General features: G+C 44.3%; 1 protein-coding gene across 1 annotated transcript in view; it reads left to right on the top strand.

The window, feature by feature from the left end:
* The window catches only part of rai14 (retinoic acid induced 14), a 29027-nt gene extending 19252 nt beyond the window's left edge, over positions 1-9775 (top strand). Inside the window, exons 8-18 of the mRNA XM_076979390.1 lie at positions 2894-3000; positions 3207-3394; positions 4334-4359; positions 4910-4996; positions 5515-5604; positions 5746-5868; positions 6356-6457; positions 6653-8152; positions 8286-8438; positions 8641-8706; positions 8821-9775. Coding sequence (XP_076835505.1) covers positions 2894-3000; positions 3207-3394; positions 4334-4359; positions 4910-4996; positions 5515-5604; positions 5746-5868; positions 6356-6457; positions 6653-8152; positions 8286-8438; positions 8641-8706; positions 8821-8898 — 2520 coding nt within the window. The 3' untranslated portion in view covers positions 8899-9775. The remainder of the gene's footprint in view (positions 1-2893; positions 3001-3206; positions 3395-4333; positions 4360-4909; positions 4997-5514; positions 5605-5745; positions 5869-6355; positions 6458-6652; positions 8153-8285; positions 8439-8640; positions 8707-8820) is intronic.
* Positions 9776-14580: the final 4805 nt, after the last annotated feature.

Here is a 14580-nt window from a genome sequence, read left to right as displayed (position 1 = left end):
TCAGGAATGGCAGAAGGTGTGTGTGTGTGTGTGTGTGTGTGTGTGTGTGTGTGTGTGTGTGTCTACACGCACAGCTTTTGGATGACGGCCTGGTGTCAAGAAGGGCAGCAAAGAAGACTGACCACCTTGAGTCCTGCGTCATGCCATCACAGAAGCATCACGAGACCTTTCGTGTGTGGCGTATACGGTCATTGGTCCTTGGCCGGGAACATTCCCAGATCTCAATGCCTTTGAGAAGCTGGAGTCAGTCCTCAAAAAGAGGATGAACAAACAAAAACACAGAAACTGTGATCAACTCTAAGCACTTATTAGGTAAGAATGGATTGCCATTGGTCAAGATTTTGCCCAGAAGCCGATATCCCGCATGCCAAGGTGAATTGCAGAAATCTTTAAAAAGGTCAACACTAAATATGAAATCTTAGATTAAACTGGATGTATTTGTCAATAAAATGGTGCTGCACTCTGCAGTTGTGCTGTGGAGTATGAACCTCTTTAATGAACTGTCTTCCTTCTGTTGATAACCCGTCGTGGTTGCTCTACAACACAGTGCTCTGAGCACAACCCAGGCGATGAGAGCCACCCAGGAGCGCAGACCTCCCGAGTCAGACACATCGCATGTTTGTTTTTGTTGCTTCCCTGTGGCACGACGACGTCTCCGCCCTCGTTAGCTGCTCTCTCTGGAAGGCAGAAATATAGAAACGCACATTACTTTGATGGCATGCTGGGATCAGACAAATGAAAGCTTTGATGTCGACTGACGAGGCACTGTGGGAGTTTCTCGGTGGGACCTGATGCTCAATGAAAAGAGGAGAAGAAGAAGAAAACCCACACGAGTCAGTGAAAATGACAGAGCTGCAGAGTAGTGCTTAGTGTCCCGCTCAGATGCTCTCCGTCTCCATAACGCTCACTCTGTGCTTGGCAACCGCGTCAGTACCATGCTGGCCAAAACTTTGGCATGGTCCACATTGAGTGGGAAGCTTACATCTGGAAAAGTCCCCTTCTCTTGAAAAAGGAGGTGTGCCAATTTGCTAATCTTAAACTTTCCATGTGTCTATAAGCTGTGATGAAACACCACAAAAATATTTTAACAAGGAACTAAATTTACTGGAAATGTAAAACTAGTGTGGCGGACATGGAAATTGAGACTGAGGAGTAAAGCTTGTCTGTTGGTCAAGCAGCAACAGAAAGGCAGTACTAAACGATCAGGGATTTTGAGGTCTGTTTTTTTGTGCAAAGAGGCCCCCTCATCGTTAAACTGGCGATGACCTTGTTTCGATTAGCATTCATTATCAGTGATCACCTTGCACAGAGTGCCTGGGGGGGATGGGGTTTTGAACACCGGAGTTGAAGCGTATTCCACTATTCAGCCTGGACCTGTGTAGTGCAAATGAATGGCTGCTCTGGTTTCATGTTTTGCAGATAACTTGTCTTAAGAGCAACTTGCGATGTTAATTTTTATTAATTATGGAACAGAAACTACGTCAGCGTAGTGCATGCTAATTTTACTTAAGCGGACCGGCAAAAATAGAGATGAGGTAATAACTGCTGCTGTAGAGTCTGAAATGGCAGTGTGTGTCTTGCGTGGTGCTTAAAACAAACACCATTGTGCTGAACTCTGAAATGGTCTGAAAATACCCCATCAGTCCCAGTTTGGCTCCTCCCTCTGTGTTGGTTTTAACCAAAGCCATAACATCCCCCGCAGGTTCAGGCCAAGCGCTAGCATGACACAGGGCTTAAATGTCAGATTGTTAAATTGGTCCCCCCCACAGCTCTGGAGTTCTTTCCAGTACAGACGGCAGGACACAGTTACTCTATATAGAACAGAGACTATTTTGTTCTCTTTACATTTTACTGTTTGGGCTTGGGTCAATTCCTCTGAGCCTGCTCACATTCAATGAAATTGCAGGGAATTTGAAAGGACTTTTGGGTCAATAACGCATGCACAGCTGCTCAAAGACATGCGCACACAACACACACACACACACACACAAACACACACACACACACAAAGACCATTTTGTACCAAAAATTAAGACTAGCAGTGTTTCATTCCTTTTACACTTTGGTGCTGAAATCTGCACCATGTTGTTGGAGTTGACACAGAGAGTCTAGATCAGCCTTTACAAGACGGTCTGCTGTTCCGAGAGTGTATGAACTAGTGCACTAAAGCCAAAACACATGTGGATGCAGAGTGCTTGTCCCTAGAAAACCAATCTACCTTGAGTGCTCTGTATTGACTGCTGTCAGTTTGGCACTGATTTATGTGCACTGAACCAGATTGTGACGTGCACTTTTTGAAGGTCAGTGATTCGGCACCAATGCAAATGTTCAACTGCATGCATACACATCCGTGTACTTGGGGGAGGGTGAACTTTCACCTTCCTGGATGCGGAGTGAAGCTCAGCTTAAGCCTCTCTAAATGGGATTTTGATGAGGTGCTGGTTTCCTGGATTGGGCTAACTGCCACAGCCCACAGTGACCTTGGGGGAGGTGCAGGACAGAGGGGGGTGGGGTATGTGGGGGGGTTGATTCCACGGCGTGGGGAGGATTCATCCCCTTTGCACTCCGTCCCTAGCTAGAGGAAACCTCCACTCTGAACTCTTTTAAGGTGGTGTAATTTTGTTTTGCATTCAAACCATGATGTTGCTCTGGGGCTTTAATTGACTTCCTGAAGCTGGAGCACGTGCCCCCTGGTGCCCCCTCTGCCTGGGTGTGTTCCTTCAGCACGTCACAGTTTCCTTTTATGGAGTTGACTGTGTGTCTGTCTCACACCACAGAGGATCACGTCATTGTGCGGCTGTAATATCTGTGGATTTTTAGACCAGTCGTAACTGGCGTTGTGACCTTGAAACATGTAACATGCCGGTGAGGAATTAAACTTCTCTTCCATTAGGATGGACTCACACCCCTGCTGTTGTCTGCCAGAAACGTCCATGCGGAGGTGTGTCGCAGCCTCCTGGACTGGGGGGCGGACATCAACGCTTGTGAGAAGAGTGGCAGGTGGGGGCCTTATCACCACAACAAAATTCTAGAATTATCACCACTACTCTGTTCTTTTCACGACTGGTGAACTCGGGCCGTGACCGAACTACTTTGTGCTCTTCAGAGTGCTGAAGGGTCTGTGGTGTTATTATGCCGGAGTTTGTGCTTGGCTAACAGCCAACTGCCCATGACTCGCCGGTGACTGACGCCTCGCTGTCTGACAGGACCGCCGTCATGCTAGCGAGCGAGATGGGCGGTGGGCCCGCGGTGGAGGTGTTGCTTCAGGGCGGAGCCGACCTGGACGCCGTCGACTCGTTGGGCCACGACGTCCTGCACTACGCCAAGCTGTCTGGTGTGGCCGAGGTCCTGGCCACCATCAACGCCGCCCTCCTCCGCCTGCAGACCGACTCAGGTGATACTCGTTTAATCCCTAGCGCAGTTCAACTCCAAATTCCCTCGACCGCCTTTTTCCTCCCACAAAGACAGCGACGTATACGCTGTTTTTAGCACCCCAGCCATGTTCAGTGAGGTGTACGGGCTGGTATGAGTAGAGCGGCATGACTCAGTGAGGCTAAAACTCAGAACAGAGAACTACATTTTTACAGCCACAGGAATGTTCTTTGGGCCATAGAAGGAGAGGGCTCTTGAGGTAAGGGCATAGCGGTGTAGGCCAGTGAAATACAAACATCTGAAGCAGGCAATACAGAGAAGGATTCCGGTGGTCATTATTATGTCCAATAAATAGGATGAAATGCATAGTCAGAAGTGTCAGTTGTGAAGCAAAAATAGTCTTCTTTTCTCCTTACATGTCAAAAGCGGTGGCCTAACTTTTGTTCGTGAGCACTCCGTAGGGAAAATTGTGATTGATTATGGGAACTTTTGAAGGAGGCACTTGGATTGTCTCCTAAAGAGAATAATGAATTCTCTAAGTATGCTCTTTGCTCTTGTCCTGTGGGCCCCTCTGTGGTAAAGGAAGATGCATGAGACATCCTTGACTTATTTGCCGTGACCATCTTCTCTTTTTAAATGTTCTCACCCACGAAAGAGCTGCAGTGGGTGGAGTTTCATGAGCAGCGCCATTCTGTCATTTATTTTTCCTCTTTTGGTCAAAGCGGTGTGAGCAGCACGCACACCGGTTTCCAAACTATGTAAGCTCAACATTGCCCTCTTGTGGTGGTCAGTTATTATTTCCTCTGCGTACATTCTCAGGTTTGTTTGATAAATGGAAAGCTTTTATTAACTGGATAGATTTATTAACTGTGATCAATAAAGGTGACAGTGACATGACATTTCATTTTTCGTTCATACCGCCACCCCATTTTTTTTGTTTGTTTTTTGTTTGTAAAAGCAGATAAGAATACAACCGGAACACCACAGGTAAGCTGCTTATTTTTATTTATTTTCATTACATTTTCTTTTCATATTTTCCTTATCTGAATTAATACATCTTTGAGTTTGTGAAGGATTATTACTCCCATACATACCTAAAGTTCACAATTAATCACTATTAAGATTATCATTATCTTTAGGTTTTTGCAGCTGTAGTCAACCAGCTGAGCGCATTTTAAACCCCATGCTGGGCCATAACTGGGCAGAGTGGTAGATTTGTCGCTGAATACAGCCATTCCCCTGTACAGTCTTTTACTGGACTTTTAACATGAACATTTGCCTCACACTCTAGCTAGAAAACTTATTCCAAATTCTTTTGTTATATTTTTCTTATTGATCATGTTGAACCCCCTGGTCTCTCTCTCTCTCTCTCTCTCTCTCTCTCTCTCTCTCTCTCTCTCTCTCTCTCTCTCTCTCTCTCTCTCTCTCTCTCTCTCACACACACACACTATTTCTCAATCTCTTACTTTTTCTCTCTTGCCCTTTTTTGCACTCTTATTCTTTCTTTTTTTTCTTTCTGTCTTGCATTTGCATTCAGCATGATCACGTGCCTAAGCTAAATGAGGAGAGAAACACAACCCCCAAAAAGAGAAAAGCACCTCCACCTCCCATCAGCCCAGAGCAGGTAACAGAGTCTCGTCCTGCGCTCAGTCCGTCCACGGTCATCTCTGCTCGGCTACATATGGAGGGTGTAGGATGCCCCAGCTGAGATGCCATATCTGTTGGCTTGTTTGTATTATATTTAAAAGCATTCATTCTAAGGCTCTTCTCAAGGTTTTGTAGAACTGAGACCACAATGGAACCCAAATGGACAAATAAAGACTTTCTGAAGTCTAGTGAAGTAAATGAAAGGCCATTTCTTTCGCCAGTTCTTTCAGTACCAGTTTAGCGGATCTTAGATGGAAAATAGTCTGTCCTCTTCTTGGTTGGGGTTTAATGCCTTTCAGCAGTAACTATGTGACAGAATCCTTGGGAACATCAAAAAATGAAAGTAAGTCATAAAAAAAGAAAAGTGGAGCGACTTTGTTTTGATATTGAAGTTGCTGAGGAACGTGGACCCTTGGTCCTGGTTTTGGTCTTACATTGCTATTGAATATCTCTGCCTTTTAGTTTGACTTTTATGTCCTTTTCAACACTTTTCAGGTGACTGGTATGGTCTCTCCGCCTTATTTCACCCCAACTGAAACTCCCATATCAAGTAGAAGTGATTCATCCAAGAGGTTCAATTACAAGGTAAACTACACTGCACTGCAGGCACCAGAGCCAAAATGGATCCGTTTCGTGGTGGACTGAGCAGGAGTTCCTGACCGTGCCAACCTCCCCGCCTCACCTTTCCGCTCTCGCCGAAAAAACATTATTTTTTTTTTGCTGCAGGAGGAGGAGCTACGTAGCTTCGCGCTGAAGGAGGAGATCGAGAAGCTCCAGGAGGAAAGGAACTCCCTGCTGGAGGCCGTTGAAGATCTGAAGCATCAAATAGTGGAGTGGAGTGAGCCCAAGGCGAGTACGGACCGGCCTTGTAAGGTTCTCCAGGTGGAGTAAGCTCACGTGAGGGGACCCAACGTCACCTCCATCTCCACCGTCGCGCGAGACCTAGTCTTGCGTTTCTGAATTAGAGCAGTCGGTTTGAAGCCTCGGTTTGACGTCTTGCATCACTACGTTAATAATATTGACGAGCGATCGTATGTTCTTGTCATTCGTGTTTTATTTCCTTAGAGTCTCAAAAGCCTTTGAGTTGACTGAGGACCTTGGAATGTCCTACGTGACTTTTCAGAGCCATTTATGGTGTTCAGTAATAACATTTCTAGAGCTGGCTAGTTAGACCTTACACACGTTTCTCCAAGTCTACTGACCTGAAGCTTGATTAGAGAATTAGCATGCAGACATATTGCAGGCTTCAATAGGCATACAGCAAGAGCTTCTGCCTCAGAAGTAATAAAGGGGTTTTTTAAACCAGACACTTGTTTGGTTTCTTGTGTTGACACAGACGGCACACCGTGAGAATTCAGGTTCCTCATTACTTGCATCACTGCAAGCAAAGGTGGCCTCCCTCTCCCTGGAAAATCAACAGCTCGCACAGATAATCAAGGTAATTGCTCTGTAGAGAAACAAAATAATGGCCTTACATAATGTAGATCTCAGTAGAGAGAATGAAAAGAGGTTGTTATTATCCTCTGGACCTGCCTAATGACTGCAACCGCAGACGCTTCAGGTTTATGTACTTTGAACTAGGCAGATTTATTTGATACTGTGATCGTACTGTACTGTTATTGTTTCTGAGCAGAAACGTCCCGCTCCTCAAGGCGAAGAAGACGGGAAGCCCTCTCGCCCAAACAGCATCGGGTCCAGAGCCTCCCACCGCTCCCCCCACGTAGACGTGAGCGGCGCGTCTCTCAGGCACGAGGAGCAGGGAGGTGGAGATGAGGTCCTGCTGCTCAGGGAGGCACTGCAGAGTTTGCAGGCCAAACTGCAGGAGTCGCGGTTGGAGAACCGCTCGCTGCAGGCCCAGCTCGAGCCCGGCTCCTGCGCGGACGACGCCGGCGCCGAAAGCTTGTCGGGAAGTGCGGCTGAACTCGGAGCCGAGCTCGCGGACATGCAGAGAAAATACCAGGAAGTGTTGGAAGAGGTGCGGACTGCTAGAGCAGAAGGGAGAGGACACGCGAGTGCCGGGGATGATCCGGTGATTCAGAAGTTTCAGTATTTGAAGGGCTGTCTCGAACAGGAGATTAAAGATCTGAAAGCAAAGCTGACGAAGTTACAGGAGGAGAAGACGCGCGACGCCGGTTTGATAAAGGGCCTGGAGGCTCGTCTCCAGAGCCGCCGCGTTACCGAGGACGAGCGCGAGGAACTGAAGAAGTCCTGCGACGTCCTGGTGGAGAACGTCAACCAGGAGAAGGCGCTGTTGATTGAAAAGTACAAGGAGGCTCAGGAGGAGATCAGGATCCTTCAGGAAGCCCTGCGTGGCACGGTGCCCGTCGAGGCCGCTGCCAAAGACTTCGAGGAGATGAAGGCAGAGCTGGCCGAGGTTATTGAGGGTCTCCAGAGGCGGCTGCTGGAACTCTCGAAGTCGTACAGCGAGGCCAAAAGTGAACTGAGCGTTGTCCGCAACCAGCTCCAGGCCAAAGCCGCGGAGGCCAAGGAGAGGCCAGACGTGGCGGCTTCCGCCAAAGAGCAGAACGAGCAGAAAATACAAGAGCTCTCCGTCAAGAACAAGGACGTGCAGAACACACTGAAGGACATGGAGGTCAAATACCAGGCGGCCCTGAGGGAGGTTTCTCGGCTCAAGCAGGAGGCCGAAGGGCAAGCCAAGGCCTCCGTGGCCATCGGTGACCACACTCGGGTCGTGGCGTCCTTGGGGAATGCCGTGAAGGAATTGGAAGCTGAGGTGGAGGACCTTAAAGCGCAGCTCTGCGGGAAGACCTCGCAACTGGAAGCTCTACAGAGCCAGTTGTTGGCGAAGAACAACGCGCCACCAGAGGACTCCGTGTCCAGGTCGGAGCACCAGCAGATGAGGGAGTCGCTGGAGAAGGAGGTTAAGGAAGTGACCCACCTCCTTCAGGACGCGCTCAGGAAGCAGGACGAGATGGCCCTGGAGGTGACGTCCGCCTGGCAGGAGGTGAAGGACGTAAGAAATGAGAAGCAGGTGTTGCAGAAGATGGCCTTATCGAGGGAGCAGGAGAGCAACGCATTAAACACCAAGCACAGGGAGGCCCAGGACGTCATCACGCACCTGAAGAAACAGGTGGAGAACCACGTCAACTCTGAACGGGAGAAGAACAAGAAGGTGAGTTCAGTGACTTAACTGAAGAAGGTGAGTTCAGTGAGTTCAGTCAGGGTTTCGGTCAGGCTCACTAACCCTCAGTCCAGGAACATTTCATCTGTCGGTCACTAGCAGTGTTCGGTTTTCTTCATTTAAGATCGATGACCTGTCAAAGGAGGTCGGCAAGTTGAAAGATGCCCTGAACAGTCTGTCCCAGCTCTCCTATACCACCAGCAGCCCTAAAAGACAGCAGAACCAGCAGGTCGAATCTCTCCAGCAGCAAATCAAGCAGCTCCAATACCAACTAGCTGTATGTTACACACTTGATCTATTGTGTTCTGAATACAAGCAGCCATCATTTGACTCATTCATTCAATCATTCATTTATTTACTACCAAGTTCTTCTTCTGTGTCATTTAGCAAAGAAGTTAACATTGTTAGCATTGGCAGTGGCTCTGTATAAACAACACGGTTATAAACCATTTTATAATGGACATTTCTTTTCATAACAGGAATGTAAGAAACAGCACCATGAAATCGTCTCTGTGTATCGGATGCACCTCCTCTACGCTGTCCAGGTCTGCGGCCTCTCCAGTCATCCTTATATATAGTGACCATGCAGGTAGCCGTTCAGCTTTTTAGTCAGCAGCTAAAATATTGTTGTCTTGTTTTTGCCACTGGTTTCGTGTTAGGGTCAAATGGATGAAGATGTGCAGAAGGCCTTGAAACAAATTCTGATGATGTGTAAAATACCAGCGGAGGCCAAGTGACTATCGTGATTCTCCGGTCCTGAACGGCTCCAGACGCTGTGGGATAAGGCGACAAGCATCACCACACTGAGAACGAAAAAATGAAGTCGGATGAATGATTTGAAACTACATATCAGCAACCGCCTGCTCATAAAATGAGACAATCGTGCAAAATTTACAGAGAAGCATAAAAAAAAATGACATATACATTGTGGAATGTAAACGTAGTCAATGAACAGTTTTGACAAATGTCACTTTTTATGTATTGTTAAATGTGTAAGTACATGTTTTCTGTGTTCTGAAATATTTTCATGTTCCAGTCCAAGACGTGTGTTACAATGTGGACTTTTGACTACAGGACATTTTGTGTGTCTGCTCATTCGAAATGCGATATGACATCTCAAGCTTAATGATGCAGAACGATGAAATTCAGTCATGAATCTGTGTTTGATAAAACTTTGCAGTGTCTGCATGCGAGAAGGATGTTTACGGTAATGTATTTTTAACTTTTACTTTTATTTTTTGAAGTCTTGTTTTGACAAACGTGCGAGCTTCACGCAGCAGTGTCAGTCTGTCCTTCTGTAGTGATGCTTTATATCCCAGTTGGTGATCCCTGTTATGGCTACAATGAGAACAACGAGTTGGTTCACACACACACACACACACACTTACATTGACAGAATGTGTGCCATACAAGGTGCTGTGTACATGCTTTTTGCTTTATTTTGAATTTCTAAACATGGCCTGGCATCCCCCTGTAAGCAGGCCGGTCACTTTCAGGTTATTATGGTATAGTTTTATTCTGAACTTGTTCCTAAGTCACAACTAGTATGTTTATGTCATCTTTTTCTATTTAGATGCAATTGATATCCAAATATATTGTGTTTCTTTACAACAAGGCTGAAGGCAACGTGCACCATTCAAGTTCTTTTTCATTTGAAAATGAGGAATGTTGAAAGTTCGCTCTACCCTTTAGCTTTTAAAGGAATGACTGTTAACTCGCATGGACATCTGCGGATTTTTGACCACAAAGCACGTTTCTTTTTTTTAAATGGGAAGAATGTCCATGCTCACAGAACAGAATCACTTTGATATGTACTTATTTCTAGAACTTTTATCTAGATTAGATTTTGGTTTCTCATATTTAGCTTATTTAGCCAACTCCAGCCTCAAGTTCACAATTTATTCAGCGTTGGCGTTGGCCCCAAGGCCCCCAGGGTGTCCCACGGGGTGTCCCACGGGGTGTCCCTCGGGGTGTCCCACGGGGTGTCCCTCGGCATGTGTGGAAGGAAAGGAATGAGGACCAGCCTACACATATCTGCTATTTCTTTTTATTATATAGCGCTTTTAATGTATTGTCTTCTGCAAAAAGAGTCAGTTGGATTGTGTGATAACCCCATACATCCACATAAAAACTTGCCGCCAAAATGTGTTAACTTTATTCGACATTAAATGAAATTTTGGGGGGGGTCTTGGTACTTTATTGAAGCCGACCTATATATTCAGAAATGTTGTGGACCATCTTTAATTAAGACTATATCATTTTATATAATGCAAATCTGAAGTCCGAGTTCATTCTATGCCCAGAAATGTTTGCTGACACCTTGGTTCTATTTCGGTCATCTCGTGAGAGTCCTGTTTCATCCTCGGAACAAATATTTAAACTATTTTTGTTCTCCTTTTGATTTGTTTTGTTGTTTATTAGGATTTTGTAATAGAGAAGGATTTCTCCAGTTATTAAATAGTTCTGAATGAATTCCTCATCTTCACTAATTGATTGTGAGCTGCTTGCACTGTGTAATTGTAGCACGTGTGCAGACACCGGGGTTGTGTTTAGAGGATGTGTGTGAAGGGGTTCGCTCCTGCTCTTTTTGTATACTGCATATGTGATTGGTTTTAAATGGTAATGTTTTGCCCGTGTTGATTGCACCCAACGGTACCTGTGTGAAGATGCAGCATACTCAGTCAAGCTATATACACCAATGGCCTTTCTAGGAAGTCCAATTACTGGCAATAGAACCCATCTGTTTGTCCATCGCCCCAGGGTGACCGTCAATAATGATTCATTGCATTGAAAAGAGGCCCCTGCAGCTGAGGCTTGATGTGGTTTTCATATCTTCTGATGGACTTTGCCTTTGGAAGTCTTTTAAATAATGAAGCTTTTCAGAAGAAGCTTTCATTTTTTTCTTTTATTACAGAATGGCTGGAGTCGAGCGGTTTTATCTTTCTTGCCCATTTTTAAGGTGATGCTATTTCACAAAATATATATATATATATATATATATATATATATATATATATATATATGAGAGAGAGAGAGAGAGAGAGAGAGAGAGGCTGTCTGTATCTTTTAGGCTTGTTCTAAACCTGATAACACTGCCATGTGGTGTCCAGTATGTACACTGAAGAATCGGTACATTGTCCAAATGTTGTGGGCGTCATGTGGTGTCAGATATTGTTGATGAGGTCATCACCTCTATACTCCTGTATCCAGCAACGGCTCCACTCAAAGGCAGGACATGATGCCGCTGACTTACCACGCCCCCTTAATCACGACTAGTACTGGGGGAAACACAAACTCCTCCTTATATGTTCAAAATGTCCCTCCCAATATTATGTATAAAGGAGTTAAAAATATGTTCCCATCAGTAGTTAAAGGGACACTTATGGTAACACTATAGCACTTCACCCACGTCTTTATAATGTCTGTGACTTGCATGGAGAGGTAACCTTAATGTCAGTATGTCATTTGGAGCTGGAGTTGTAATTGTGGAAATAAATATTTTTACTAAAAGAAAGTGTCAGTAAATATATTTTTTTAAATAGTCAGCTTTTATTCACAGTGAATTGCCATGACAAAGAGGAACGGTGACTGTGATATTCGATTGGTAGCAGAGAATAAATGACTGGAGAAGAAGAGAGGAGGAGAGATGAATGGAGAAGAAGAGAGGAGGAAAGATGACTGGAGAAGAAGAGAGGAGAGATGATTGGAGAAGAAGAGAGAAGGAGAGATGATTGGAGGAGGAGAGATGACTGGAGAAGAAGAGAGAAGGAGAGATTATTGGAGAAGAAGAGAGGAGGAAAGATGACTGGAGAAGAAGAGAGAAGGAGAGATGACTGGAGAAGAAGAGAGAAGGAGAGATGATTGGAGAAGAAGAGAGGAGGAGAGCAAATAGGAATATAGAGCCAGAAGGCAGAGGGCCAGAGAAGAACATGTCACTGAGGCCCACACAGATGTGATTATAAAGTTAATACAAACCACAATTTTCAACAATGTGGTCACAATATCTGGACTTGTCTTCATATAATTGCATTGATTTCCATTTAGCCTATATGATTATGGTTTATATTGTTATGATTGTACTTTATAAATCTCTGTCATTATAGTCTACTATTAGCCATTATAAAAAATAAAATGTGATGCCATGTGTCGGGAAATTTTTCAAATATGTTAGAATGGCAGCAAATGAGTTTCAGGGTTTTTTTTTATTATTGTTATTTCTAGATGAAATTTATGTATAAAATTGGATTTTCCAGACTAGTCACGTGATTATTGTAACGTTTCCTTGTGTATTTGCAAACAGCATTTTGTCTTCAAATAATTTTTGCTTTCCAGAAATATGAAGATTGTAAAGCTGCTTTGTGACAACATGTGTTGTGAAAAGTGCTATACAAATAAATTTGATTTGATTTGAAGGAAGAAAGGTGATCAATAAATAAAATGTATTACATTTAAATAATAATAATAAATAAATACATTAATAAATGTGCAACATAAAACAGAAATTAGTTAATACAGGTTGTTAAACAGCAAATAAATTTTAGTTTATTTATACATTTGCATATTTAGAAATGTATGTTTCTGTGAAAAGCAGACTACACCAACGCACTATATACTGTAGCAATGTGCAAAGCAATGTGCAAAGCAATGTGTTCGATTACTCTTGCCTTGTTTTGGAATGAGATTGTCTTAATCCTAATCCACTACACACCAGAAGAGGAGCGACGAGCATGACTCTGCGCTAGTGTGCAGGACCACAACGAGAACAGTGGGAATAGGGCGAACTTTACGGTAGCCTACTTCCGTGGTAACGACAATAAACGGTTATTAGTGTCTCCCCGCATGTTTTAATCTATAGCAGCTTCTTCTTTTGATGAGTTTTGACATAGTTTTTCCTTCAAGGTGTTCAAATACAAATATTAAAGTCTAGTGATCGTAAAGCTGGCTAGTTATTTGTGTGGGGACATGGGTTCAGAGTAGCTAATTTGATAGTTGACGAGTTAGACAGGGTCATTTGGACCCCAGTTTAGGGATTTGGGGGTTACGTTTTTCGTCATCGATTTGGCACCTGAACCCCCAGCCCCCCTTGTTGGCTGGAGTTAGAGCGTCACTCTAATCTATCGACGTTCTGTTAGTTGCGCCTGGTCCACCTACCGCCTTGCAGCTCTGCTCCTGTTAAAATCGTCCACTTCATTAACATGGACTGGAGGACGAAATACGTAATTAAATCTAGAAATAAAAGCCTAAATAAATGAAAAGGTATTTTTATTTGTCTATTATTGCTTATGAGCAGTAACATTTATTTATGTAGTTATGCACATCTCAATTTGTTTTTATCACACTGATTTAATTATGCCCAATATGTATGAATTTATTCATTTATTTTAGCCTTTATTGTCACATTTATTTATTAATTCTTTTAGTTATTGTTTGTTTATTTGTTACTTTTTGTCCTTCCTACAGTATGAACAACAAATGAAACAACAACAATTTATTTTGGTGTGTAATAGTCTAATATAAGTAGTCTAATATAAGGGGCTAAGGTTTAAAAGATACAGGTCAATGTAGATAGATGTAAGTAGTTATAATAAATTGCGAGTGACCATTTGCTCTGTTAAGGGGCAGCAAGATTTGGCCACAGAGCTGAGGGCTTTTTCATACGTGTGTTTGTGGATTTCCTAGTGTGTTCCATCCTGACCCGCCACCAGCCTGTTCCCCAACAGAACCCACATCAGGTTCCCATGAAACTAAATGGAACCAGATGCAGCAATTGTATTTTAAAACAGATGGGATCATGTTATTAATGACACGGTACTTTAGACTCTCCCCCCCACCCCACCCTGCTGATTTTTTTTTAAAGAACAGGTTAAAATAGCGCAGCGCTATAAAATAGCCAGTGCCTTTCTCAGAGCCGGTTAGGAAGCGTGTGCCACTCATTTGGTGTTCATACATGAGCGGGGCTTTTGAACCTCTTACTATCCTGCACTCTAATGGTTGCTTTTAAATTCACTCACACCCGATTTGTTGGAAATCAAAGAACAGAAGCCGCGTTAACAGTGACTCAGAACCTAGCAAGAGGGTCAGGCTCGGGGGGGGGGGGGGGGGGGGGGGGGGGGGGTGTGCCATATTTGCAGCCAAGTGACAGAGAATTTATGGGAGCACTTAGCCATCTTGGAGAGTAAGTCAGAAAGAGAGAGAGAGCGAGAGAGAGAGTGAAAAAAAAGTCAAACACTTGTCTATGAGTGGCTTATTAAAAAGGTGAGAAGTGAGTGTACTGTCTGGAGGGGGGAATAATTGTGCTCTTAAAAGCGACTTCAAAAGGCCTGTCGTGTCGGTGGAAAACCGTTAGCGAGCCATGAAGGGAACCCAGGGAGGAAGTGGCTCCCGAGATCTTGCCTCTCTATTGACATGTGCCGGATCCA

This window comes from Brachyhypopomus gauderio, chromosome 18 (genome assembly GCF_052324685.1).
Source record: "Brachyhypopomus gauderio isolate BG-103 chromosome 18, BGAUD_0.2, whole genome shotgun sequence".
Classification (NCBI taxonomy): Eukaryota; Metazoa; Chordata; class Actinopteri; order Gymnotiformes; family Hypopomidae; genus Brachyhypopomus; species Brachyhypopomus gauderio.
This window is presented reverse-complemented; position numbering and strand designations above follow the sequence as displayed.